Genomic DNA, 25,690 nt, shown 5'->3' with positions numbered 1-25,690 from the left:
CTGGATCTGAGTCCCAATCTGTACACCCAGGAAGCCAGCAGGCTTTCCATTGGACCCCCTCAGGGGATAGAAGAAACACTGGGACCAATGTCCAGCTCAGTCTCCCCTGTCCAGCTCTTCCGCTCCTGCTGGATTTACCCTCAGTCACTTGGGCTGAGCCAACCCTGGGTGTTTTTGCTTTCGACAAGTCTCATCTCTACCCAGATGCATTCACTGGTTCTCCAGTGCCTCCAGGAAAGCTCTATTGATGTCTCCTAAACCTGCATGTTCCCATAAAATTATATACAAGAAATCCTGCACCTAGAGCATGTTCTTATATAATTCCTAGCTGCCTGTTCCCTGTTTATCGTCAGTATCAGCAACAGAACAAAGCCCTCACATTACCTTCAACATTACATATTGTGTAGGGAAAACTACAGAACTGTTGAGCTGATGGAATCAGATACAACACAATAGTAACACCAGAATGACCTAGGACCAGTCCTGGATGAGTATTAGTTTCATCTTTCCCTCCTCAGAGGAGACACAGCAGAGCAGAGTCTGGAAGGCCGAGTAGGAGTAAGCCTGGCAGACGCGCTGGGGGCTGGCATTCTAGGCAGAGACAAGCACGCGCCCAGGTGTGGAGGTTTGGGGAGAAAATTCGTGCTTAGGGAGCTGCCGAGAGTCAGCTGAGGCTGGGGCCTGGGGAAGGGGCTGGAGAGGCGAGCGGCCGTCTACTACCAGAGACCGAGGATTCCAGACAAAGGAGCCTGGGCTTGCCCAGAGGACAGCAGAGTGCTGCCCACGAGTTGTAAGCAGAGGGAGTGGTGTGCTCCTGTTTGGTTCTGGAAAGACCACTTTGGTGGCTGGGCGGAGGATGGGCTGGTGAGGATGGTGCCAACCCAGGGGACAAGACTGTTCTAGTCCAGAGTGTGCTGTGGTTGCTGCCAGGGTTTCCTTTTCTCCAGCTCATTTATAGTGTGGACCTGTTTTAGTCCCAGAGTATGAGAGACAAGATGGCAACTGGGCTGGTTTGGAAATCAATGGGAGGGTACTTTCTTGACTTCATGATGCCTTCAGGGATCTTAAATTCAAGAAAATGAAAAGGCTTATCTGTTAAAAAAAAAAATCCATCTCCTGTTAACATTCTGCACTCCCCTCCCAGGTCCCCACCTGTTTCTTCCTTCACAGAACACCTTACTGCCCCTGACAAGTTATTGTCAGAGTTATGGCGGGAGAGACAGGGAATAAAACCAACAATGTGAACTTCTGGGAGATTTTTGTCCTCAGAGGGCCCAGCTGGTGCTCTCTGGGACTTCTTGGCATCTTGGTTGGTACCTCTACCAATCACAGATTCACTCCTTGGTAATTGATGAGATGGATGGAGATTCTCCCTCCATCCTGACACCAAGGTTGTGGCTCTGGTCCTCACTCGTGCATCAATAGAAGAGATGCAAAGTTTCTTAAGTTCTACAATCAACTAGGGGAAGTGTAGTTATCTCCAGGGGAATTAGTTATCTATTGCTGCCTAACTCATTACTCTAGAATTCAACATTTTAAAACAATAGTTATTATCTCTTTGTTTCTGTGGGTCAAGAATGCAAGAGCATCTCAACCAGCTGATTCTGACCCAGTGTCTCTCATGAGGGACAGTGGCGCAGATTGTAAAGAATCTGCCTGCAATGCAGGAAACCCAGGATTGATCTCTGGGTCCGGATGATCCCCTGGAGGAGGGAATAGCTACCCACTCCAGTATTCTTGTCTGGATAGCAAGCTGTTGGCCACGGCTGGAGTCATCTGGGGCGGGACGGTCCTCACCAGGAGGACCTCCCCACAGGCTGTATGAGTGTCATGTTACAGCAACCAGAGCGAGTAATGAGAGAGAGAGAAAGTACATCCAAGATGGAGGCCACTGACTTGTAGCCTAGTTTCAAAAGCCAGGCACCATCACCTCTAGAGTGGTCTATCTGTTAGAGCAACTCCCTAAGATCAGCCCACTCTGAAGGGAAAGGACGTCACCCCTCGAAAAAAAGAAATTAGCAAATAATTTGTGGCTGTATTTTTTAAAACCGCCACTAGAATTATAATCTCCAAGAGGTAGCATGACACAGTGGTTAAGTGCATAAATTTAAGATTAATAAAGACCTGGGTTTATCCTGGCCCCCACATTTGCTCCTTAGGCAGGTTTTTGACAAGTCGCCTAATCTTGCTAGATCTCAATTTCCTGTAAAATAGGGGTAAGAATAGTAGATGTTTCATTGGATAGGCATGGAAATTTAAAAAGATCATGCATGTGAAGTGCCTGGCAGCGAGTAAGCACTGAACATAACACTACTTAATTGCCGCTGTAGCTGGATAACATTTTTATCCTCCTTCACAAGAGGCAGAGGGGGTAAGAAGACAAGTGGGATCAGACTGCCTGGCTGGGGACTCTGGCTCTGCTGGCCATTAGCTCTGGGCAAGTGACTTATTGTCTCTTGGCCTTGGTTTTCTGTAAAATGAGGATAATAACAGCTAGTGCCTGGCCACCCTACAGGTGCTCAGTAAACATTTCTGAATAAGGAAATGGTGGCTGATAGAGGGATACAACTCCTCTATCAAAGGGGCGTTCGCCTGTGCATGTGTTTGTGTGTGTGTTGGGATGCTACACAAAATACATTTGACTGCGAACACAGTCTGTTAACTGGGGAGCCCAGTATGGCTGTCCCAGTTCCACTTGAGAGTGCCCTGTACCTCTGAGTGTGCCCCTCTCCGAAGCCTCCGGCTCTATTCTCCCTTGTGTGTTGTTCCTGGGCTTACTGCTCAGCTTCTTCACAACCTTGGCTTTGTTCAAGCATACTTCCTTCATCATCCCTGCTGCCTCCACCAAGAATATATTTAATTGGCTTTGCACAAGACTAGGGATTTGGTGACAGGAGGGGGGGTGGGAGGTGGGTAGACCCATGTCACACCACCTCAGAACTGCTACATTACCTTAAATTGATTTTGCAAATGAAAGCTAAAAGCTAAGCAAAGGCGACCCATCCATTTTGCCTAAAGATGATTATAATGCTCTTTTACGGCCTCCTAAATGACAAAGCAATTTGTTACCTGCCTACATCAACATTTGCTTATATTAGCACCCGGGATGCTTGATTTTTATTAGCCCCACGTTATCATTTTATGAAGACACAGGGGCTCAGTAAAATTAGTGTGCAAATAGAATGCCCATTTTGCATTTCCCTGTGGTCAGCAGAAATGCTGAATGCAATTGAGTTGATACCAGGTCAGGGGAGACATCCATAAAGGTAGCCTTCACTGCAGCCTCGGTAATGCCATCTATCATTTCTGTGCTGCTGGGAGAGACGGGGTCCGTGTGAGACGGTGTTTTTGAAAAGGGCTTGGTGGTGTTTTTGTCTTTTGTATTTTAAGTGAAAAAGCAACATACATACTAAGACATAGCTCAACTCCCACCAGCAATAAGGAATGAAAGCAAACTCTCTCGTGTGCACTGTAGATGGAAACGCAGTGGCTGTAGGATCTAATACTGCTGTCGGGGGATTCAGGAGGAGACAAATGGGGCAGCGAAAGGGCACTAGCCCGGCACTCTGCCACTGCTCCTGTGTGACCTTGGACGTGTCCCCTCCTTCTGTGAGCCTCAGTCTCCTCACTTGTGAAATGTGGTTGATACTGTCCTCCTCACAGAGGCATTATGAAGACTAAGTAAGATAATGTGTCTAAATTTCTTTATAAACCATGATCTATATGAGTATATTTTATTTATTAATGCAATAGCCAGTTCCTGAGCACCTACTCTACACAGGGTCCTGGGAAAGACATTAAATATACACCATGAAAGTCACAGTTTCTCTCTTGAGGAGCTTATATTCAGTCCAAGAAGTGCTCAGGTATTGAACTCCTTTTTTAAACCATAAACTTCTTAAAAGCAGGTGAGCTTTCTCTCTCTCGCTTTGCTCATAAAAATGCTTAGCATAGAGCCGAGAACAGAGTGAGTTCTCAAGAGTGTATTTTGGCTTCGTCATATGTCTTGTTGTATTTTGAGACCTAGTATTAGGGAAGCAGAAGGCAATTATCCGAGAAGGCAATGGCAGCCCACTCCAGTACTCTTGCCTGGAAAAATCCCATTGAAGGAGGAGCCTGGTAGGCTGCAGTCCATGGAGTCAGATACGACTGAACGACTTCACCTTCACTTTTCACTTTCATGCACTGGAGAAGGAAATGGCAACCCACTCCAGTATTCTTGCCTGGAGAATCCAGGGACGGGCTGCCCTCTATGGTGTCGCACAGAGTCAGACACGACTGAAGCGACTTAGCAGCAGTTAGCAGCAGCTAGCAGCAGCATCAGGGAAGCAGAGACCTCAATTCTGGTCATCCAATAGACCAAGCAAGTCCTAAGCCTTCAGATCCAGGCTTAATAGGGTTAGTCTTGTTTTTGTTTTTTAAGTTTTAGTCTCTGACTTGGTACATTAACTGTTGGGATCATGAGCCACGTTCATAATAACCTGCCTCTAACATTGCAGAAGAAGAAAGCCTGTTGGTGATCTCTACGTCCCCTCTCCCTCCAGATTATCCTCTAACCTAGATGGGATCTTTTAATCCAACTCCATTCAGTGTTCATTTCTCTATTTCCTTTGGTTCGTTGTTCTGTGTCAATCAGCCCTTCTTCTGCCTGTGTCTAAGTACCCTCTTCCTGAGCCTCCTTTCTGGGAATGTCACTCTTGGCTACTGCCTTTGTCTAATAATATCATTGTGTTTGCCAGGTGGCATTAGTGGTAAAGAACCCTTCTGCCAATGCAGGAGACATAAGAGACTTGGGTTTGATCCCTGGGTCATGAAGATCCCCTGGAGGAGGGCATGGCAACCCACTCCAGTATTCTTGCTTAGAGAATCCCATGGACAAAAGAGCCTGGCGGGCTACAGTCCATAAGGGTTGCAAAGAGTCAGACACGACTGAAGCAACTGAACACACACGTGCAATAGCTAAATGTTATTACACAGTTGAAACTTCTGTAGGGTCAGCAAGAGCTTGGACTCTGATTTTGGCCCATAATTTTCTAAATACTTCTTTATATCTCTAATAATTTTTATTGCTGGATATTGTGAATTATGCATTGTTGAATATCTATATTTAGTTATCTTCCTTTAAAGAGAGTTGGACTTTATATAGCAGATGGTCAAACCATTTTGTTCAGTTCAATCCTTTTGAGATTTACTTTAAAATTTTGTTAGAGTGAGTCTAGAGTGGTTTAGCCACACCACTAAGGTGTGGCCCCTTCTGGGTTCTGAATGTCCTGAATGATTAATGCAGACTTTTACTTTGAAGGTGGGGTTTCAGATGGCTCCCACCTTTCTGTGAACCCTGAGAATGTGCAGTTCACCACTCCCTGACCATTTTTTCATGATATCGTTGCCATGGAGATTCACCTCATTTATGTACATCTTGGGACCCAGCAAAGACTCATGAGGAGCTCTTTATGGATTTCTGGAATTTTTGTCTACAGATCTCCCTTTCCTCTGAAATGTACAGTTTTCCCACAACTACTACCTGTTTTAGACTCCCTGACTTCCTGAGTGAGATGCCCCTGCTCTGTCAGGACACGACTGTCTGCCCTTTGGCCTGGGGTGGGCCTCCAGGCAAACAGCTGGGACAGCCATAGGTGTACCTCACTGGTTTCCCTTTCCTCGGGAATGAGTCTTGCACTGACTCTTGTTCAATGTCTGAAAACAGTTGTTTTGTGTATCTTGTACAAACTTCTAGTTGTTTAAGATGAAAGAGAAATCTGGGCCCTCTTACTTCATTAAAGCCAAACAGAATTGGATTCTAAACTCAGATCTACTCTATGTAGCTGTGTAGGTAGAACTTGAACAAATTATATAAGCTGTCTGAGCCTCAGTTTCTGCCCCAATAAAAGGAATATTGATTGCCATGTTTCTGTAAGGATAATAAATAATGTATACAACCTGCCTGACACCAGTTGCTAACTAAATGGCAGCTGTTATTACTAATGTAAATAGCTACCTTCTTTACTCCATCATTTACTGAATTTTTACTGTGTACTCAGCAATATGTTGGAGAAGGCAATGGCACCCCACTCCAGCACTCTTGCCTGGAAAATCTCAGGGACGGGGGAGCCTGGTGGGCTGCTGTCTATGGGGTCACACAGAGTCGGACACGACTGAAGTGACTTAGCAGCAGCAGCAGCAGCAATATGTAAGCCTGTTTAATTATGACAACAACCCTATGAAGAAAGTCTTATTATCCGCATTTATGGAGCAGCACACTGAATCTCAGGATACATAACTTCCCTAGTTTCACAATCAGTGCATCTGGGATTTGATTTTGCTCATATGACTTCTTTAGATGATTGTACTACTAATATGGTCAACTGCACAAAAGAACAGGAATGTGGTTTTTAATATTGGGTAACAAGGGACATAATACAATAATTCATCAGCAATGGCTGGGCCTTAGAGGTTGAGCAAACCCAGTGATTTAAGAGAGAAATGGAGAGAACCGTTTTCCTCCACCTTTGCCCCACGTAACAACTCCCCTCTGAAATTTCCCCTCCTCCTTAGCAACCTTCTTCCACTTTATCTTCCAGACAACCTTCGGGAGGGGGCAGAGCAGAAGGTGGTATTCATCACAGGACGAGTCCACCCAGGGGAAACACCCTCTTCATTCGTGTGTCAAGGTGAGTTGCAAGACCTCATGAGAGTACTGTGCCTAACCCCCATGTCCAACTGGGGCACTGATGGCCTCTGGGACCATGTGGCCACATGCAGAGTCCTTATCTTGGGTGACAATTTACTTCACTTCTCAAGAGGCTACACCTGATCCCCATTAGTAGTTGTCCCACTAAATGTTTATGGACTACATGTACGCATGGAAGAATGGGTGAATGAACAGACAGATGGGTGGATGTGCAAATGAATAGGAAGGGCTCAAAATAGTTCTTCTGTATTTGCGGCACTGAGAATGAGTCATAGAGTTGTCTGCACTTTCTAGCTTGGTTTCACTAGTCTCCTGCTGCTGCTGCTAAGTCGATTCAGTCATGTCCGACTCTGTGGGACCCCATAGACGGCAACCCACCAGGCTCCCCCGTCCCTGGGATTCTCCAGGCAAGAATACTGGAGTGGGTTGCCATTTCCTTCTCCAATGCAGGAAAGTGAAAAGTGAAAGTGAAGCCGCTCAGTCTCATGTCTGACCCTTAGCAACCCCATGGACTGCAGCCTACCAGGCTCCTCCGTCCATGGGATTTTCCAGGCAAAAGTACTGGAGTGGGGTGCCATAGCCTTCTCTGTCACTAGTCTCCAGTAGTTTACAAAAATAAAAAATCTGGCCTCCTCCCACCCACTATCACCACCAGAAAGAAAAAAGAAAAGAAAACAAAATCTCGTCCCAGGTCAATGTGTATGTTGACGAAAGTGTGGTAGACTGGGGAAATAAGAATTGAAAATTATCTACTTACTTGTTCATTCAATCAGTCACTTAATGACTTTTGAAATACTTATCATGAACAGGAATGTATACTTCATATCAGACAACCAGAGGTAATTTCTCTTCTCAAATATATCTTTTTAAGATTGAACTTTGATTATGTAGTAGTTAACATATAAAATATATGTTTAGCCAGCAGTATAATACATGCATGTATGTGTATATATATATGTGTGTGTGTGTATCAATTAGTAGCAATATAAATATGAACAACCTCAGATATGTAAATGATACCACTCTAATGGCAACAAGTAAAGAAGAACTAAAGAGCCTCTTGATAAGGGTGAAAGAGGAGAGTGAATAAGCCGGTTTAAAACTCAACATTCAAAAAAATAAAATCATGGCATCAGGTCGCATCATTTCATGGCAAATAGATAGGGAAAAAAATAGAAACGGTGACAGATTTTATTTTCTTGGACTCCAAAATCACTGCAGATGGTGACTGCAGTCACAAAATTAAAAGACACTTGTTCCTTGGAAGAAAAGCTATGAGAAACCTAGATAGCATATTAAAAAGCAGAGACATCAGTTTGCCAACAAAGGTCCATATAGTCAAAGGTATGGTTTTTCCAGTAGTCATGTATGGATGTGAGAGTTGGACCATAAAGAAAGCTGAGTGCCAAAGAATTGATGCTTTTGAACTGTGGTGTTGGAGAAGACTTTAGAGAGTCCCTTGGACTGCAAGGAGATCAAACCCATCAATCCTAAAGGAAACCAACCCTGAATATTCATCAGAGGGACTGAAGCTGAAACTGAAGCTCCAATATTTTGGCCACCTGATACGAAAAGTCATGGGAAAAGACCCTGATGCTGGGAAAAATTGAGGGCAGGAGAAGTGGGCAACAGAGGATAAGATGGTTGGATGGCATCACCAACTCAATGGGCATGAATCTGAGCAAACTCGAGGAGATGATGAAGGCCAGGGAAGCTTGGCCAAGCACTGTTCTAAGCACTTTACACATTTTATGTTATTTTGTTGATTTAACCTAATATTTTGGATTTATTTGATTATATTAAGTTTTCTATGTCAGAGAAACTAATATTAGCTGTATTTTTACATATGAAAAAAACAGAATTTTGGGGAAGTTAGGTAATTTATCTCATTTTTGTCTCAAAATGCCCATGAGGTCAAAAGGATATGATAAAACCAATGGAGGTGAGACAGCATGCTGCTCTGGAAATAATGGCTATTTGCCATCCGACAGTCTTGGGGTCAAATACTGGCTCTGCCACTTCCTAGCAGTTCAGTTTCCTCAAGTGTAAATAATAATCATAATCATAATGGATTGGCCCAAAAGTTCATTGGGTTTTTCATTATATCTCATGGAAAAAGTCAAATGAACATTTTGGGCAGCCCAATATACCAATACCTATCTGCAATGGCTGTTATGAAGCTGGCATGAGATAAATGTAAACAGACACCCAGTCCTGTGCCTGGCATGCAGCAGACCCTCAACAGATGTCACCCGTTCCTCATGGGGATCTGAGAAGAGGAGGCAGGTAATCTGCCTGGTAAACTGTAAGGCACTCTGCAAACACGTAGGGTCTTCTTTTCCCAGCTCAAGTTCTTACAGGGTTGTGGTCAGGCACCGCTGCCTCCCTCTTTGTTTCAGACAAGAAGCCTGCGCTTCAGAGGGAGGGAGTGATCACCCAAAGATAAGAAGCTCAGAGGCTTGGCTAGGGGTTCTGGATCCCCCAGTCAGCCACCTTAGCTGCCTCCTTAGCATCTCACTTCCAGCTTCCTTCTTCCCCTGTCCTTGCAATAACCTCTCCCAGGGCCATCCGGATTGTACCACCTCCTTTACTGGCAGCCATCTGTCCGTTACTAATCTTGGCAGCAGCCCCATTCCCCCAGCTGATCAGATGCAACTGTTTTGTCCTTGTTTGTGAAAAGACAGTAGCCTTATTATTGATACTTTATCCCTGGCAGCCCAAGCTCCCATACCTGCCCCCTCTGTGGGCAGCAGACAGAGGGCAGGGTCACCATCCCTTTCACAGATGAGGCCTGAAGCACAGAGAAGTCTGTAGTTCTCAGGTGCTCTCCCCCTTGACCCTGCCTTCCCCCAAGAGGAGTCTGAGTGGTGCTGAGTTTATCAATGGCCTCAAGCTGTATTGCAGCTTTTCAACCAGCTCTTTAGTCTTTGGCAGAGATTTTGAATGCCTTCAACTACCTTCTCAAGGTCACCTCCAAACTCCTCAGTGTGACATTGACAATTCTCCATGACCTGGCTCTTGCCACATCTCACTATATGCCAGTCCCACCCACAACCTAATCCCTGGAAGAACTCTCTTCTTCCCACCACTGGGCTTCTGCATCTGCTGCTGCTCTGCCTAGGAAGTCTTGTGCCTACTCCTTGCCACCTGGCAAACACCCCCTCCTCTCCCAAGGTTCATTTCAAGTACCTTCTCTGGGTCAAAGGATGTTCAAACTGCTGCACAATTGCACTCATCTCACATGCTAGCTGCTCAAAATCCTCCAAGTCAGCCTTAAACAGTACATGAACCAAGAATTTCCAGATGTTCAAACTGGATTTAGAAAAGGCAAAGAAACCTGAGATCAAATTGCCAGCATCCGTTGGATCATAGAAAAAGCAAGAGAATTCCTGAAAAACATCTACTTCTACTTTATTCACTACACCAAAGCCTTTAACTGTGTGGGATAATAACAAACTGTGGAAAATTCTTCAAGAGATGGGAATACCAGACCACCTTATCTGCCTCCTGAGAAATCTGTATGCAGGTCAAGAAGCAATAGTTAGAACCAGACATGGAATAACACACCGGTTCCAAATTGGGCAAGGAGTATGTCAAGGCTGTATATTGTCACCCTGATTATTTAACTTCTATGCAGAGAACATCATGCAAAATGCTGGGCTGGATGAAGCATAAGCTGGAATCCATATTGCTGGGAGAAACATGAATAACCTTAGGTATGTAGATGTCACCACCTTTATGGCAGAAAGCAAAGAGGAACTAAAGAACTGTTTGATGAAAGTGAAGGAGAGTGAAAAAGCTGCCTTAAAGCTCAACATTCAAAACCCGAAGATCATAGCATCCAATCCCATCACTTCATGGTAAATAGATGGGGGAAAAGTGGAAACAGTGACAGATTTTATTTTCTTGGACTCCAAAATCACTGCAGCCATGAAATTACAAGACACTTGCTCCTTGGAAGAAAAGCTATAACCAATCTAGATAGCATATTGAAAAGCAGAGACATTACTTTGCCAACAAAGGTCCATCTAGTCAAAGCTATGGTTTTTCCAGTAGTCGTGTATGGATGTGAGAGTTGGACCATAAAGAAAGTTGAGTTCCAAAGAATTGATGCTTTTGAACTGTGGTGTTGGAGAAAAGACAACATGTGGTGTTGTCTCCTTTGGACAGCAAGGAGATCCAACCAGTCCATCCTAAAGGAAATCAGTCCTGAATATTCATTGGAAAGACTGATGCTGAAGCTGAAACTCCAGTACTTTGGCTGTGTTCTGATGCAAAGAACTGACTCACTAGAAAAGACCCTGATGCTGGAAAGATTTAAGGCAGGAGAAGGGGAAGACAGAGGATGAGATGGTTAGATGGCATCACCGACTCAATGGACATGAGTTTGAACAAGCTCTGGGAGATGGTGAAGGACAGGGAATCCTGGCATGCTGAAGCCCATGGGGTCGCAAAGAGTCAGACACGACAGAGCGACCAAACTGAACTGGGGCCCCTGGCCCCGACCCTTCAGCCCCCTGCCTTGGCTCTGCATTGTGGGTTGCTCAGTGGTTATCTTTTTTGCCCCAATTTGTTACATGTTTGTTTTGCATTTTTTTGTTCTCCCTCTAAACCTGAGCTTTTTGAGGCCCAGGGCTGGATCTTAGATTGCCATTTTCTGCATTTGTGAAATGGGTATTGTCTTATTCACCTCATGGGACTATTTGAGGAGCAAACTCTGTCTTGGCTTAGGATACTAAATCTGAGTTCAGAAAGAGGAACCTCCAGTTCACACAGTCAGTAAAGTGCAGGAAGAGCTTTGAAGTTGGGTCTCCCAAGCCTTTACCCTCTCAGGGGTGGGAAGCACTAGAAGGCCAAGCTTCTCACCTGGAAGAACTCAGTGCTCAGGCTGCCCCACAGGATCCAATATGCATGTGCAGGTGAGGCTGCACAGGCTCAGGGGCTGAGGTGGCACGCCCAGGACCACACAGCTAATCCATGGTGGATGTGGCCCTGGGGCCTGTCTCCCAAGTCCTGGTCTTCCTCTGTCCCCATCTCTGTAACTTTCCCTTAAGATACACAGTTCATCCTTCCTGAGACAGCTGAACACAGGCAGCGTTTCGCCAGTGAGGAACAGAGGCAGGGTCTTTCCCGAAGGTCTCCCAGCCCCCTGGGGACACCCTAGACTACAGCCGCGTGGGGCGCAGCTCAGGCTCTCTTCCCCAGACCCAGGTCTCAGCTGGACCCCTCCCCAGCCTCCCTTGTTCTGGGGAGGGTGATAGAATCTAAGGCCTGAAAGGATGAGAACCTTTGGTTCTGTTAACTCTTTTTCCCTATTAACTGGCTCCGTGACCTTGAGCAGAGGACAGACATGTGAGGCCTGGTCATCCCCATCTGGCTGGGACCTCGGTTCTCGCAACCGAGCTGCTGCTGCACCTGCTGCTGGGAGCAGAGTGAAGTCCTGTTGTGGCAGAGCTCAACGTGGGTGGCATTTAGGGGGGCAGGGCTGTGACTTTCTCAAGGCTCTGCTTGGTGGGGAGATGGCTGCTTCCCCAAACCCCCACTCTTGGCCTCCAAGCCCCTGAACTGTCCTTCCTCTGAAGCTCCAATGTGAGAGGTCAAGGCCACCCCTGCATGGTCCTGTAGCAGCGTGTGTGTGAGCTGGATCTCTGGAGCCTCGCTGCCTGGAACTAAACTTCGGCCCTCCCACTCCGTGTATGGTGACCTTGGGGATGTTCCACAACCTCTCTGGGTCTCAGTCCCTTTTTCCCTAAAGGGAAATAATAATAGGAATTCTGCCTCAGAGGGTTGTTGTGGAGATGAAATGAGTTAGTGTCCATAAAACATGTAAGATGGTGCTTGGTGTGCAGTCAGCACTGAGTAAGTACTATTTATAGAGAGGGAGGCAGCATTGATGGGGCATCTTCCAGGTGCCCAGAGTGCTTCCTCTAATCCTCACTGGGAACCCAAACCCAGGTGCGTGACTCCTGTACCCCATGTGCTGCCTTCCTTCCTCGGCTCCTTCCCCAAAAGAGCTATTAGCTCACCCCTTCCATTTACCTGCTGGGAGACCCGGCTGCAAGTTAGAAGTTTGGCCCAGACTTGACCTCAGGTCCAGGGAGTGTTCTTGCCCTGAAGCTTCCTGGAGTTGGTGGGACATCACTCACTGAAAAGTCCCATCTGCAGAGCACTTGTCCACTCCAGGCCCTTTGTAAATGAATCCTTAAGCCCACCTGTGTGAAAGGCTGCCATGGAGAGGTACACCTACGTCTGGAGGTGGCTGGGCAGTGGGCAGAGCTGAGGTTTCAGACTTGAGCCACCGGGACACCTGAGTCAGAGTCCCATCACTCTCATCCCCTCACTGGGACCCCCATCAAGTCCTTAACTCTCAGAGCCTGTTTCTCTGCCTATAAAATAGCAGCAACCTGGTCCTCCAGGGCCTGCTGTGAGGATTTATGGAGCCCCCCTCCAGCTGCCAAGGGGCCCACCAGGCCCTCCCTTGGAAGCTCACTCCTCAGGGGTGTCCTGTGGGCCAGGCAAAGGATGGTGAGAACACACATGTGTGTGTACACACACTCACAACCACCAGGACACCAAGACACACACTCATACAATACACACACACACACACACACTCTCTCTCACACACACACACACTCTCTCTCTCACACACACACAACCACCAGGACACCAGGACCAAGCACAAGCTAAGACTGCCCACAGTGAAGTGGTGACCTTTGCCCCTTCCTCCCTCCTCTCTCTCATCATTTTCCTCCCTCCTCTATCCCGCACCTCTTCTTCATCTCCTCCTCCCCGCTCTCTCCCATACAGCCTCATATATGCAGGAAACTAGATCCAGGAAGGGGTTGTCATGGGGCCTTTTACTTTCCCAAGCTTGTCTTTTCGTCTGTGAAATGGGCAGAGTTGGAGAAGGGAGGGTTAGAACTTAGACTCTGTGAACATCAGGCTCTTCGGGGCCAGCCTTCCTGGGATTCCATAATCTGGGTCCTTGCGCTCAGCTACGGGCAGTCAGGGTAGAGCCTAGAGGACTCCTGTCACATGACCCACACTCAGCCCAGCAGAGACACCCCTCCACCGGACCCCAAATGTCCTGCTTCAAGCCTGGGCTCTTCCCACTGTGTAACCTTCCTCTTAGCAGAGAGAGCAGCAATACCTTACACAGAACTCTCTAGAGAAAAATCATGCAGGCATATATCCAAATAATTTGCAAATCCCATGCAAATAGACTCCTGGCTCGTCCCATGTTGGTTTCATGGCAATGGTACCACTTTGAAACCAGTAGAACTGGACTGAATCCCAGTCAGGCCCCTGGGAGACACTCAGCAAATAATGTCACCATCCCGACTTGGTTTCCCTGTCTGAAAAGTGGAATCAATCCAGCTACTGAACATAGTAGTAGTACCTGTCACTGGACCATCTCTCTTTGTGACTGCACCACACAGCTTGTGGGATCTTAATTCCCTGACCAGGGGTTCAGCTCGTGCCCTCAGCAGTGAAAGCATGGATTCCTAGCCATTGGACAACCAGGAAGTTCCTGGGTCCATCTTTATTCATTCATTTCACACGTATCTATTGACCATTTGCCTTGCCCCAGTGCTGAGCTGGACGCTGACAAAATTCTGGCCAAGAGCTGGAGCTGTGTCCTTGCCCTCCTGGAGCTCACAGCCTGGACAGAAGATTTGCACAGCAGATGCAAGCCTCAGTCCCCCACACTCAGAGGTACTGAAACTACAATTTTCCTTACATTTCTAAAACTGAACTCAGTTTCCATTTCGAGGCCCCATTCTGCCAGGGGCCAGAAACTTAATCTCTGTAATCTTGGTGTCACCTTTCCCCAAGGTTGTATGGTTTAAGCCAAGACTTCTGCTGCTCCTGGGGGTGGTAGACAAGTAGTCTTCTCATCAGTGTCATCATCTACCCACAATGCTTACCCTCCATCAGTGGCATCCTTGTGACTCTCTGGGTCTTGGTCAGTGCAGAGCCCCTGCAGGTCACCAGCATGCCAGACCCTGGTTCCTGACTGCAAGCCTCTTTATCTTTGCTGGCTCTCTGCTAGGTTCGTGCTCCTACTACTGCCTTTTCCACCTTCAGGACATCCATCCATTATTATTATTACTTCCCTCCAAACCGCATTCCAGGCTGCAGCCAGGGGAAACTATCTCCAAAGGCCAGATCTGACCCTGACTTTGGCAATGGCTCTCCTGAGCTGTTCATATTCTTCAGCAGGACCAGCAAGCCCCTATTTACCTCTCCTGCTTCTCTCTTAACATCTTCCCACCCCACACCTTCAGCTAAACCAAATAAGAGCAATTGAGTAAACAACACACTTCCTATGTGCTGGATAGTTTGCTCACATTAACTAACTCAGATCCTTGTAATACTAGTCTTCTTAATTGATGAGGAAACTGAGAAACAGGGAGGTTAAGGCCACAGATTTAGTCCAGTTTCAATGTCTGTGCCTTTAGTCATGAAGCTATGCCACCTGGAACTGAAGAACTCTCTTAAGAAACAGGTTGTCTTCTGTCTTGCCTACTAATCTCTGTGTAAGACTTCCCCTGCCTAGAACACCATCTCCTGGCACCTCTTTCATCTGGTTCACTCTACTCATTCTTTAAGTTTCCACAATCCCTTCTTGACTCCCAGGCTTGGTCGGGAGACCCTGGGGTTCCTAGGGCTCCTTGTGCTGTTCCCATGAGAGCCTTTGTTGGTAGGAGCTGCTCTCCCCCCATGCACCCCTCTGAGCAGGAACCTATTACACATCTTGGAATGACAAGCTGCTCCTGGCATGGACCTGATCCTGTGAATGTTTATAGAATAAGTAATTATCAGCTCAACTAACACTCTACTTTGTCCAGGTCAAATGAATTCCTGGGGCTAATCTACCAATGGGCATTTATTGGGCATCTGCTGTGTGCCTGGCTCTGTACAGCAGGAGAAATAGCAATATTGAACCTTTAGTTGTGGTTTGTTTGATGCAGGTCATCACGGCCACGTGAGGTCGGCACAGGGCAGTGAGGTCGGCCACCCAGCTTCCATTTCCAAACTCTGCCACTTTTCCTTCTCTTCCTCCACCCTGTCTAGCCCCCAGTCCTGCTTTCTTCCACCTTCCTGATGAAGGATCTGCAAACTTGTTTACTGAAGGGGCAGAGACTGATCTTCGGGGGGTGGATTATGTCTCCCAGAAGGAGGAAGTGTAGTCTCCTCATTTGACAGATGAGGATTCTGGTACTTTGAGGGAAAGGAATGAAGTAGGTGGAATCATAACCTGTCACTGTGGGATGCATCCTTGGGAATTACTCTGTTCTTTCATCTGAGTTTAAAGATGAGCCAAAACTAGAACCCAGGTTCTCTGACTCCTGGTTTGTTGGCTTCTCCAGCTCAGTATCCTTGTTCCCAGATCCCACAGTCAGTCAGCTTCACAGACCACAACACCTAGTTCTAGGCTGCATTCTGATTTTTATTACCCCCACTGCGTTCCAACCTTTGATCTAAGTGACTTTATGAGAGCACATTCCAATGCTCAGGTGCTGGGACCAGCAGTCAAAATGCAGGAGTTCTAAGTCAGTCCCACAGAATTCTTCCAGATCATTACCTCTGTATCAGGATGAGGAAACTGGTCAAAGAAAACTAACAACCAGTGAGGAGTCCATGCAGACCTCCAAGTCTGCACACTCTTTGCTACCTTGGTCCATTCCATACTTGTGGCCCATACTGGGGGATGGCATTTCCTCTCCACTCTTGCTCTGGCATTTCTCCTCATTTTCCTCTTCACTTACCAACCCCTCCCCACACCAAATAAAAGTGAAAGATCTCCTCCCAATTTCCTTCTCAATGGGAAAGATTCCTGTTGAACTGAGTCTGACCTCTAGCCAAGAGATGAGTCTAAAACTTCTGCTTTCCTTGCCCCACGCTCACTCTGGGTGGCTGCAGCCTCCGGTCTGGCTTTGTTTCCTCTCATCCTCTTATTAGCTGCCTAATCGGCAGCACAATTAATCTGCTCATCTGTGAAGGAGGATGGCTCACAGTGAACTGCTCCATTTCCAGAAGCCATTCTCTGAGGCAGCATGGCCAAGCCCTGAGCACTGTCTGGCTCCTTGATGGAGGGCTGCCCCGGGAGCTGGGGTCAATTAGTGGACAGATTAAGCAATTATTAGCCCCTAACAAGGGTGCTTGGCATCATTACCCTGCCTATTTACCGGCAAACCACAGCTTTCCTATGAAAACCAACAAATAAATTAGGGCATCTGGTCTACCGCCACGTCAGCCATGCAGTAAATGATGTCCAACTGGCTCTCCGCTGCCAATGGATTCTCAGCCCAAGATATCCCTCCCCGGTCACAGCAGCTCTGGAACGTGCCACAGAGTGACTTATCATTCCAATAGCTAAGTGCCCGCCACTGGGCACATGGATTGTTCTTAGTTATCCCGCTGCTTCCTCCTGTCTGGCTGTCAAAACCTACATATCTGTCAGGGCCCAGCTCAAAGCTTCTTTCTCCTTGATACATTTTCTGCTCTCTCCAGCAGGGGAAGAGCTCTCTCAGTTCTCCTTCTATGCTTTTGGAAGGGTTGTGTGCTCTCCTGTCAGTTTCCAGCATGGCAGGTGTCTCATGGAATGCCAGAGTTCCATTTTGTCTATTTTTTTCAGGTCTCCGAGGAATAAGTAGAAACATAGAGAGGGTTGGGGCAAAGATCAGTTCTTGTTTCCTTACCTCCTCCCCTATAGATGTGTGCAGGCCATGGCCAGGACATCAACAAAGGTGGTGACAGGGTCAGGTTTGGGCTTCAGGACAATCCCTGTGGCTGTAGTGATAAGGGCACCTTCTAGAGGTTTTTGCTGTCACCTAGGCCAGCTCTGGTTGCTCTCATCCAGGCTAGATGTGATGGTGGCCTAGAACAGAAGAGAGGCAGGGGGATGGAGATGAGGGGCAGATTTGCTAGTTTCAGAGAAGAGACTCGGGGACTGCCTGACTATAGGAAAAGAGTCATGGAGGAGACAGTCCTAAATCTGGTGACCAGGAGGCAAGGTGGGGTTTGTCCTAGTGAGAAGCCGAGAAGGCAGCCAGCCCTGGAGTCTGGAAACAGAGGACCCTTTAAGTGGGGAAAGGAGTAGAGTTGGGGGTATTGACAAAACCTCCCTGTCTTTTTGTGACTTCTCTCTGTTTCCTGGTGTACTCATCAGCCTCATGAGGACTGAGACCTCTCAAGGTCCTCGGCCCCACAATCATCCAAACTAATGTCAGCCTTTAGCTAGTAGTGGACCCATTAGGGAGCAACTCTGCTTTTATTGTTCAGTTATCCTGCCTCTCCCCTATCTCTGTCTGTCAAGACTCCAAGGCATAGCTCACATGCTGTCTTTTCCTAGAGGCCCTTCCTGTGCTCTTGAGCAGGACATGCTGTCCTCCAGGCCTTGAACTTCAATATTACATCTTGAGCTGTCTCCTGGAAACAGAGATATTATTTGTAAAATTCACTGGGCAATACCTAATTCATAGCCATGTACCCGCAGTGGCTAACAACATAGGCCCCCACATCACCTATTGATCTCTCACTGTTTTTCCCAGCTGAGGAAAGGTGCTCCCTCCTTCCTGAAATATGTTGACACTAACCCAGATGCTTCTTTTTTTCCCAGGGATCATTGACTTCCTCATAAGCCAGCACCCTATTGCTCGTGTCCTACGGGAACACCTGGTCTTCAAGATTGCACCCATGCTCAACCCTGATGGTGTCTACCTGGGCAATTACAGGTGAGGGATGGGGGAGAATGCTTGGATGGTGGTATGAAAGCAAGAAGAAAAAGGGGCTATGTTTTTGAGGAGCAATTTTCAGACTACCCATGAGTTCATCAGAAGTTTCACCCCAGCTCCTGAGGATGTGATGAGCTGGTCTTGGCTAGTTCATGCACAGTCCTGTGAGGTCACTTGCTGGAGTTTCCTGGGCAGTTTGCTGGATAAGGAACCAGGAGACCTAGTATCAGTTTTGGTGCCTACTTCTTATGTAACCTTGGGGAATTCACTTTCCCTCTCTGATGCATTGCAGTTTCTCTTGCATAATTAAGATAATAATTACTTACCTGGCAGGGCACTTGTGAGCATCAGTGCTCACAAAGAAACAGTGGCGATGAATGTGCTTTTGAGCATATGGTGGTGATGACAGTTACCATTTTGCTTCTGGATTTCTTTTTGGCGATTATTAATGAAGGAGAGCAGCAGCCTGCATCATGTGGGCAGCATTTCTCTTTGGTGTGAGCATACTGGCTTGCCCCACACTCACTCATGCACTTTACATCTTGAGCTCTTTCTCCTGGCTTAGCCCCATAATTTACAGCTGAAAATTCCACTGCCCGGGGAACCATCTGCTGAGAGAACATTGAATTCTCTGAGAGAGAGTGTGTTATTAGCCTTATTTCACCTTTGAGGCAACAGACTGGGCCAAAGTCACACAACCAGTAAATCATTGACTAACTTCACTGCCCAAATTATACAGCTTGAGAGCTGATTGGTCCTAGAATTCCCAAGGTAACATTCAAGCGCCCCAGCTTTGATGTAAGACTCTGTGTGACCTGTTGCCTCACCCCCCACCCTCTAGTCTTAGAATCATTGCTCTGGCCGCTCTAAGGAAGGCCTGGCTCCTTACACAGGTTCTGTTGGAGCCTGACACCTCACCTTCATAAAGGCCCTCTGTCCAGGGCTTCCTAGTCTGGTCCTCATGTCACTTTGTGTGATTTTGTGTTAGTTGCTCAGTGGTATCCGACTCTTTGTGACCCCATGGACAGTAGCCCACCAGGCTTCTCTGTTCATGGAATTCTCCAGGCAAGACTACTGGAGTGGATAGCCATTCCCTTCTCCAGGAGATCTTCCCAACTCAGGGATCAAACTCAGGTCTCCTGCACTGCAGGCAGATTCTTTACTCTCTAAACTACCAGGGAAGACCCCTCATCTCACTAATCCTTCCTTGCAACTCAGTTTGTACATCTTCTTCTGAAAAACATCCCCCAACCCCCCAAAAAGAATTGGCCATTCCCTTCTCTGAGCTCCCACAGGCCTGCCTATTGAATGTCTTACCCCATTGCAAGGACCCCAAGGTCCTAAAACCACCAGAGGGGAAACACTGAGCCTTAATGGTCCTTGTGTTCCCCAGTGCCTATCATCAAGGGTCAGCATGTAGTAGATACTCAAAAAGAGTTTGGTGGATACAAAAAAAAAAAAAAGAGATGACTTTCCTGATGAAGGCACAGAGGTTCAGAGATCAAATGGGACTTGCCCAAGGTCAGTGGCAGAGCTCAGACCAGAACCCACATTTCCTGACATCCCATCAGGTCCTTTTGAAACAGAGCTGGTTTAATGCTTTCCCAGAGTGTGGCAGTTGGGTCCACAGAGGCTTCCTAGTACCCCTGGGTATGAGTTAGACAGAACCCACGGGAGGCATGATGCCTTAATTAAAGACAGTTTTGCTTCCTCTTAATTGGCTCAAGTCATGGTTCATTAGCACTGGCAGGTTTTATGGCTGCTGCAGGCCTGGGAGCAGTGCCTTTCCACCTTTCCTGGACAGAACGCAATGTTGGCAATAATGGTGGTGGAAAGACCATTTGATTGATGTTAACATTTCTGGTTAATTACAAGAGCAGCCATGGTCAGAGAGAGGTCAGTACTGTCCATTCCACATACTTATTTATGTCATCATATGCTGTCCAGGGATAACCAGTTGGAAAGAGGTCTTTGACCTTGGCCAAAATGCCTCCTCTTTCTGGGCTTCAGATAGCCATTGGGGGTGGTGCTGGGGTGGTAACTGCTTCCTATATGTCCCCAAGCTGTCCAAATTTTGTGATTTGGGCCTTTCAGGATAAAAGAATTCCACCCCTCAGAAATGGTTCTGTACTGAAGTTTAAAATCTCAGCCTTCTCCCAATGAGAGTATGTGATTCTCATTACAAGAGTTGAAGAAAATCTATAACCACAGGCATTAATCCTCTTGCTAAAACAGCTCTGAGTAGCAACAAAAAGCCTATCGATCATGAAAATTCACCATTAAATATTTGGGGGATGTGAAAAATAATAATCAAGCCTACAAATGGAGAGTTTCAAGGTACCTTAGAGGTTCTGTAGGCCAGCCCCTCACAGAGCTACCCTACAGGCCACAGCACAGTGTCCCATGGTTTGGTGGGACTTGCCCAGGCATTATAGGGGGAGAATGGATTTAGAGTTCAAGTAAATTTGGGAAACATACAGTTAGGCAAAGTTAAAAACTCTCTTCTACACTAAGATTTTTCCATTTTGAAAACGCTAGGAAACAGAAATCCCAAGAGGGGAATATAGTGTTCAGTGTTTCCCAAAGAAATCCCTTTCCCCACCACCCCTCACCTGCTCCACCACCACCCTGTCCCCAGGGGGGTTGGGGATTATAAAACACCTGGAGAATGCCAGTCCAAGAATTCTGCTTGCTCATCCCCCAGTGCCATGTCAGGCGCTCACACACTTGTCTCATTTAATGCTAGCAGCAACTCTGTGAAGAAGGATCTTTGTGAGGCTTTCTATGCTTGCAAATAATAAAAATCTACTCCATGCCCTCCAGGTGCCTCTTCTGCCCCTACCCCTCCTCCTCTTTTTCCTTCTCTTTTTCTTCTCCTATGCTAAAGAACCATGTAATCGAATCTAGAAAGAGGAGTCCAATTTCCCAGCTTTGACCATGCAAAGCTGTCTGATTCTTTGTGATGCCATGGAGTATACAATCCATGGAATTCTCTAGGCCAGAATACTGGAGTGGGTAGCCGTTCCCTTCTCCAGGGCATCTTCCCAACCCAGAGATTGAACCAGGCTCTGCTATATTGCAGGTATATTCTTTACCAGTTGAGCTACCAAGAAAGCCCTATTTTAATAATACAAGTACCAATACCATGGTATTTATAGTAAAATAGACAAGGTGCACTCTAGCATTTAATGGCTGATGATGACACCTGTCCCATGATAGATGATGTACTTTATGTAAAAGAGCAGCAGTGTTTACTTACTAGACTCCTATGTGTTCTCCCAGACTCTGGATTATGGGAGGAGCAGAGAGAACCAGAGTTATAGCAGCCACCGTACACTCTCTGGCAGCCCTCTATAATAGGAGCTGGTGTAACAGGAGATAACAACCGTATTATGGCGTCTAATAAAAACACAGGCCAACTATACTATCTGTCTCACTTTTGTTGTTTAGCTCCTAAGTTGTGTCTGACTCTTTTGAAATCCCATGGACTATAGCCCACAAGGCTCCTCTGTCTGTGGGATTTCCCAGGCAAGAATACTGGAGTGGTTTGCCATTTCCTTCTCCAGAGGATCTTCCTGACCCAGAGATCGAACCCCTGTCTCCTGCATTGACAGGTGGATTCTTTACCACTGAGTCACCAGGGAAGCCCTGTCTTTGCTGTATCTATCTCACTTACTGCACTCCAATAAAACTGGCCATTTTCTTCAGTTTAGGTCTGAGATTTAATGCCACTTCACAGAAAGGCCAGGCTTCCCTAGTGGCTCAGAGGATAAAGCATCTGCCTGCAATGCAGGAGACTTGAGTTCAATCCCTGGGTCAAAAAGATCCCCTGGAGAAGGGAATGGCAGCCCACTCCAATATTCTTGCCTGGAGAATTCCATGGACAGAGGAGCCTGGCAGGCTATAGTCCATGGGGTCAGAAAGAGTCAGACATGACTGAGAGACTAATACACGCGCACATACACACACACACACACACACACAGAAAGGCCTGCCTAGATTCTCCAATATAAATTAGGTTTCCCATTACCCTCTTTCAAGAGCACTCTGAACTATCCTTTCAGAGCCCTTGCCCCAGTTTGTAATCATGTGCTTGTCTATTGAATGACTGTCTCCACCTCTAGACTGTAAGCTCCCTGAAATCAGGACTTTATCCCCAAAGCCAGGCACAGTTCCCAGGACAGAACCAGCCTTTGATATATAATTATCCAAATGAGTCAATAAACTCCAGAGCAGTGCTTAGTAACTAGGAAGTGGCACAGGGGCTTCCTTAATGCCTCAGACACTTAAAAATCTGCCTGCAGTGCAGGATATATGGATTTGATCTCTGGGTTGGGAAGATCCCCTGGAGAAGGAAATGGCTACCCGCTCCAGTATTCTTGCCTGGAGCTGTGTTCACAGGTAGAGCTATCATCACCAGATGCCCTCAGCTCCCAACCCTTTATTTTCAGCAACTCAGCCTCCTAACCCTGGTTGTTTTGACCTTATGCTGTTGTGACATAAACACTATAATGAGCTGCTCTAATGATTTAGGGAACTTTGGGTTCAGAGCCACACTTAGTTCTTGTACAGGGCATTACACTTAGAAACCACCTTGGATCATTACCACAGCTGTTTGAGAAAGGAAAGTCAGTTTTTATTATATCCATTTGAGCAAAGGGGAAACCAAGTCTGCAGAGATGAAGAGCTGTGTTTAAGGTCCCTTGGTGTGTTCAGGGCTCCCTACACTGCCAGACACTGCCAGTGTCCTACAAGCTGGAGGCAGAAGCAGAGAACTAGCGGACTAGCTTTCCCTACTCTCCTGAGCCTTCTCATCCTGGGGCAAGACCCGTCTCTCCCTGGCTTCAGTTCCCCTCTGCCTTCTTGGAAGAGGAAAATGAAGTGCAGATACTTCTCATCATTTAGCAGAGGCGCTGGAGATAGGCTCTGTCAAGAATGGTATAGCTACAGCACAGATGAACCTGGGGGATGTTATGCTAAGCGAAATAAGCCAGACACAAAAAGACAGATATTTTATGATTCCACTAATATGAAGTACTTAAGAGTAGTCAAAATCATAGAGACAGAAAGTAGAATGGTGATTTCCAAGGGCTGGCTGGTGGAGCTGGGGGAGGATAGTTATCGTTTAATGGGTATAGAGTTTCAGTTTTATGAGAGGAAAAGGTTTGGAGATAGCTGGTGGTGATGGTTGCACAACATTGTAAACATACTTAATACCACTGAATTGTACACTTAAAAATGATTAAAATGGTACATTTTATGTTATGTGCATTTTATCACAATGTAAAAATAGCGGTATAACATATCAATGCAATTTGAGCATCTTTGGAGAGGTTTAGGGGGGGATCTCAGGCCTGGAAGGATGGAGGGATAAACACTGTAACTTCAGATGCTTATAGAGATGAGAGTTACGAGGCAGAGGTGGGCAGGCCTTTGGCGTCCAGGGGGACGGGCTGAGGAGGTCCACGGTTGTTGGTGGCTCTCACCGTCCTGCAGTGGGTCGGCCATCCCCACACAGTGGAGCCTTATTCTCTCTCTCCGCCACCTCCTCCTCCCCATCACTTGCTTTTCAGAGGAGACACCCTCCGTCCCTACCTGTACCCCACTGGGCCCGGGTGATGTGCAGTTTTCCTTGCAGCTGAGAAACAGACTCTCCATCTCTACATGACAATACGAATCTCTGCATTAGGTTTGCATTTCTTAATTAGGTGCTTGTCATTGTGTGTTCCATAGAGTCACATATAAGTAAACAGTCGTAGACCTTTGAATAAATTTATTGGTTTTATTTATGTTTCTGGGCATAAAAATCTATAGTTACCAGGTACAGCCTCCGTATAACTGATATTTAATGACAATTACTTTTTGTTACCATAGAAATGAGCCCAACGTAGTTACCCATAATTTCTCATTTCCCAAACCTCACACATGCTGAATTGCAATATTACCATAGTAATTGCCTATTAGTCATCATAAAATACGCAGTTACCCAAAAGATATCAGGATGCTGTGAAATTTCTCATCTTTGGGAAGCCTCAGTGCTTCTTGAGAGTCTGGAGATGGGGGAGAGGAACAGACCTCCACGGGTGGTGCAGAAATGATTCAGCTTTATCGCACGGCGCTGCAGACCCCGCAGTGGAAACGGATGCTGCTACAACCCGCAGACTTGCAACACATTCTGTCTGTTGGCCCTGGTGAGCTTTACGTAGCAAAGAATGCTCCAGCGCAGTAAATCCAATTTAACTAAGGTTTGTCGAGGGCCTGCTGAGTGTCAAGCCCTGTGCTGCGCCTTAGGGAAGCAGATGGAGATCAGAGGCAGCCTTTGGCAATAAGAGGCCCAGTATTTGTACTAGAAGGGTGTGTGTCATGCTGTGGAAGCCTGGACATCATCAGAGCTAGTGTCTAAGTGCCTACTAACCACACATTATAGATATCATCCCTGCTAACACTCAAAACAACCCTGAGGTGGAGGTAGTATTATGGCCCCTTTTTAATTAGAGAAGCAAATTGAGGCCCAGAGATACCAAAGAACTTGCCCCAGGTCCCCTAGCAGGAAGGGTCAGATCAGGTTTATGAATCCAAGCTGGCCAGGCCTAGCCTGCTACAAATTAAATCCGTGGCTACACTGTATCGTAAACGCAGGGAGTGATTCCTTCTGACTATGGGTGATGAGGGAAGGTTTTTGAAGAATGTATACAGTCCACCAGACATAGAAGGGATATAAGGAGAAATTTTTACAGCAATCATCATTACATATGGCAGAGGGTAAAACACCAGGGGAGGTATTTCCTGCACACACATACACACACTTACAAACACAAACATAACACACATATAGATACACACATAGGGACACATACACATGCATGCACAGACGCTGTAACCAACCAACCCCACTCACCTCAATAGCCAAAGAAGGAAACATTCTTAACTGTCCAAAATAGAATGGAAAACAAAATTAGCTATGTAAAAAATATGCGTCAGTATTCTATTTGTTCTTCGACAAGCATAAAACTGTGTGTTTTTCATCAACTGGAAGTGAGCACAAAGATCCGCTGCAAGTTGCCTCACCAACTGGTATCTGCCAGCCCCTTCTCACTATGCCTCCTTCCCCACACAGGCCACCTGCCCGCCCCCCCACCACCCCCCGCCAGCTTGTTGCCTCTCTCAGCCTCGTCAGCCTTGGAGTGGGATGGGGCCTCAGAGATAGCTTGTGCATGGCCCCACCTAGGGCAGGGGAACCTTAAGAAGCGCCACA

At 46.7% G+C, this 25,690-nt stretch overlaps 1 protein-coding gene across 1 annotated transcript in view; it reads left to right on the top strand.

The window, feature by feature from the left end:
- AGBL4 (ATP/GTP binding protein-like 4) overlaps positions 1-25,690 on the top strand; it is a 1,466,590-nt gene that overhangs the window by 1,324,937 nt on the left and 115,963 nt on the right. Inside the window, exons 7-8 of the mRNA XM_010834456.1 lie at positions 6,582-6,671; positions 18,321-18,435. Of these exons, the coding sequence (XP_010832758.1) occupies positions 6,582-6,671; positions 18,321-18,435 (205 nt within the window). The remainder of the gene's footprint in view (positions 1-6,581; positions 6,672-18,320; positions 18,436-25,690) is intronic.

The sequence above is a fragment of the Bison bison genome, unplaced genomic scaffold, assembly GCF_000754665.1.
Source record: "Bison bison bison isolate TAMUID 2011002044 unplaced genomic scaffold, Bison_UMD1.0 scf7180017864033, whole genome shotgun sequence".
Taxonomy (NCBI): Eukaryota; Metazoa; Chordata; class Mammalia; order Artiodactyla; family Bovidae; genus Bison; species Bison bison.
This window is presented reverse-complemented; position numbering and strand designations above follow the sequence as displayed.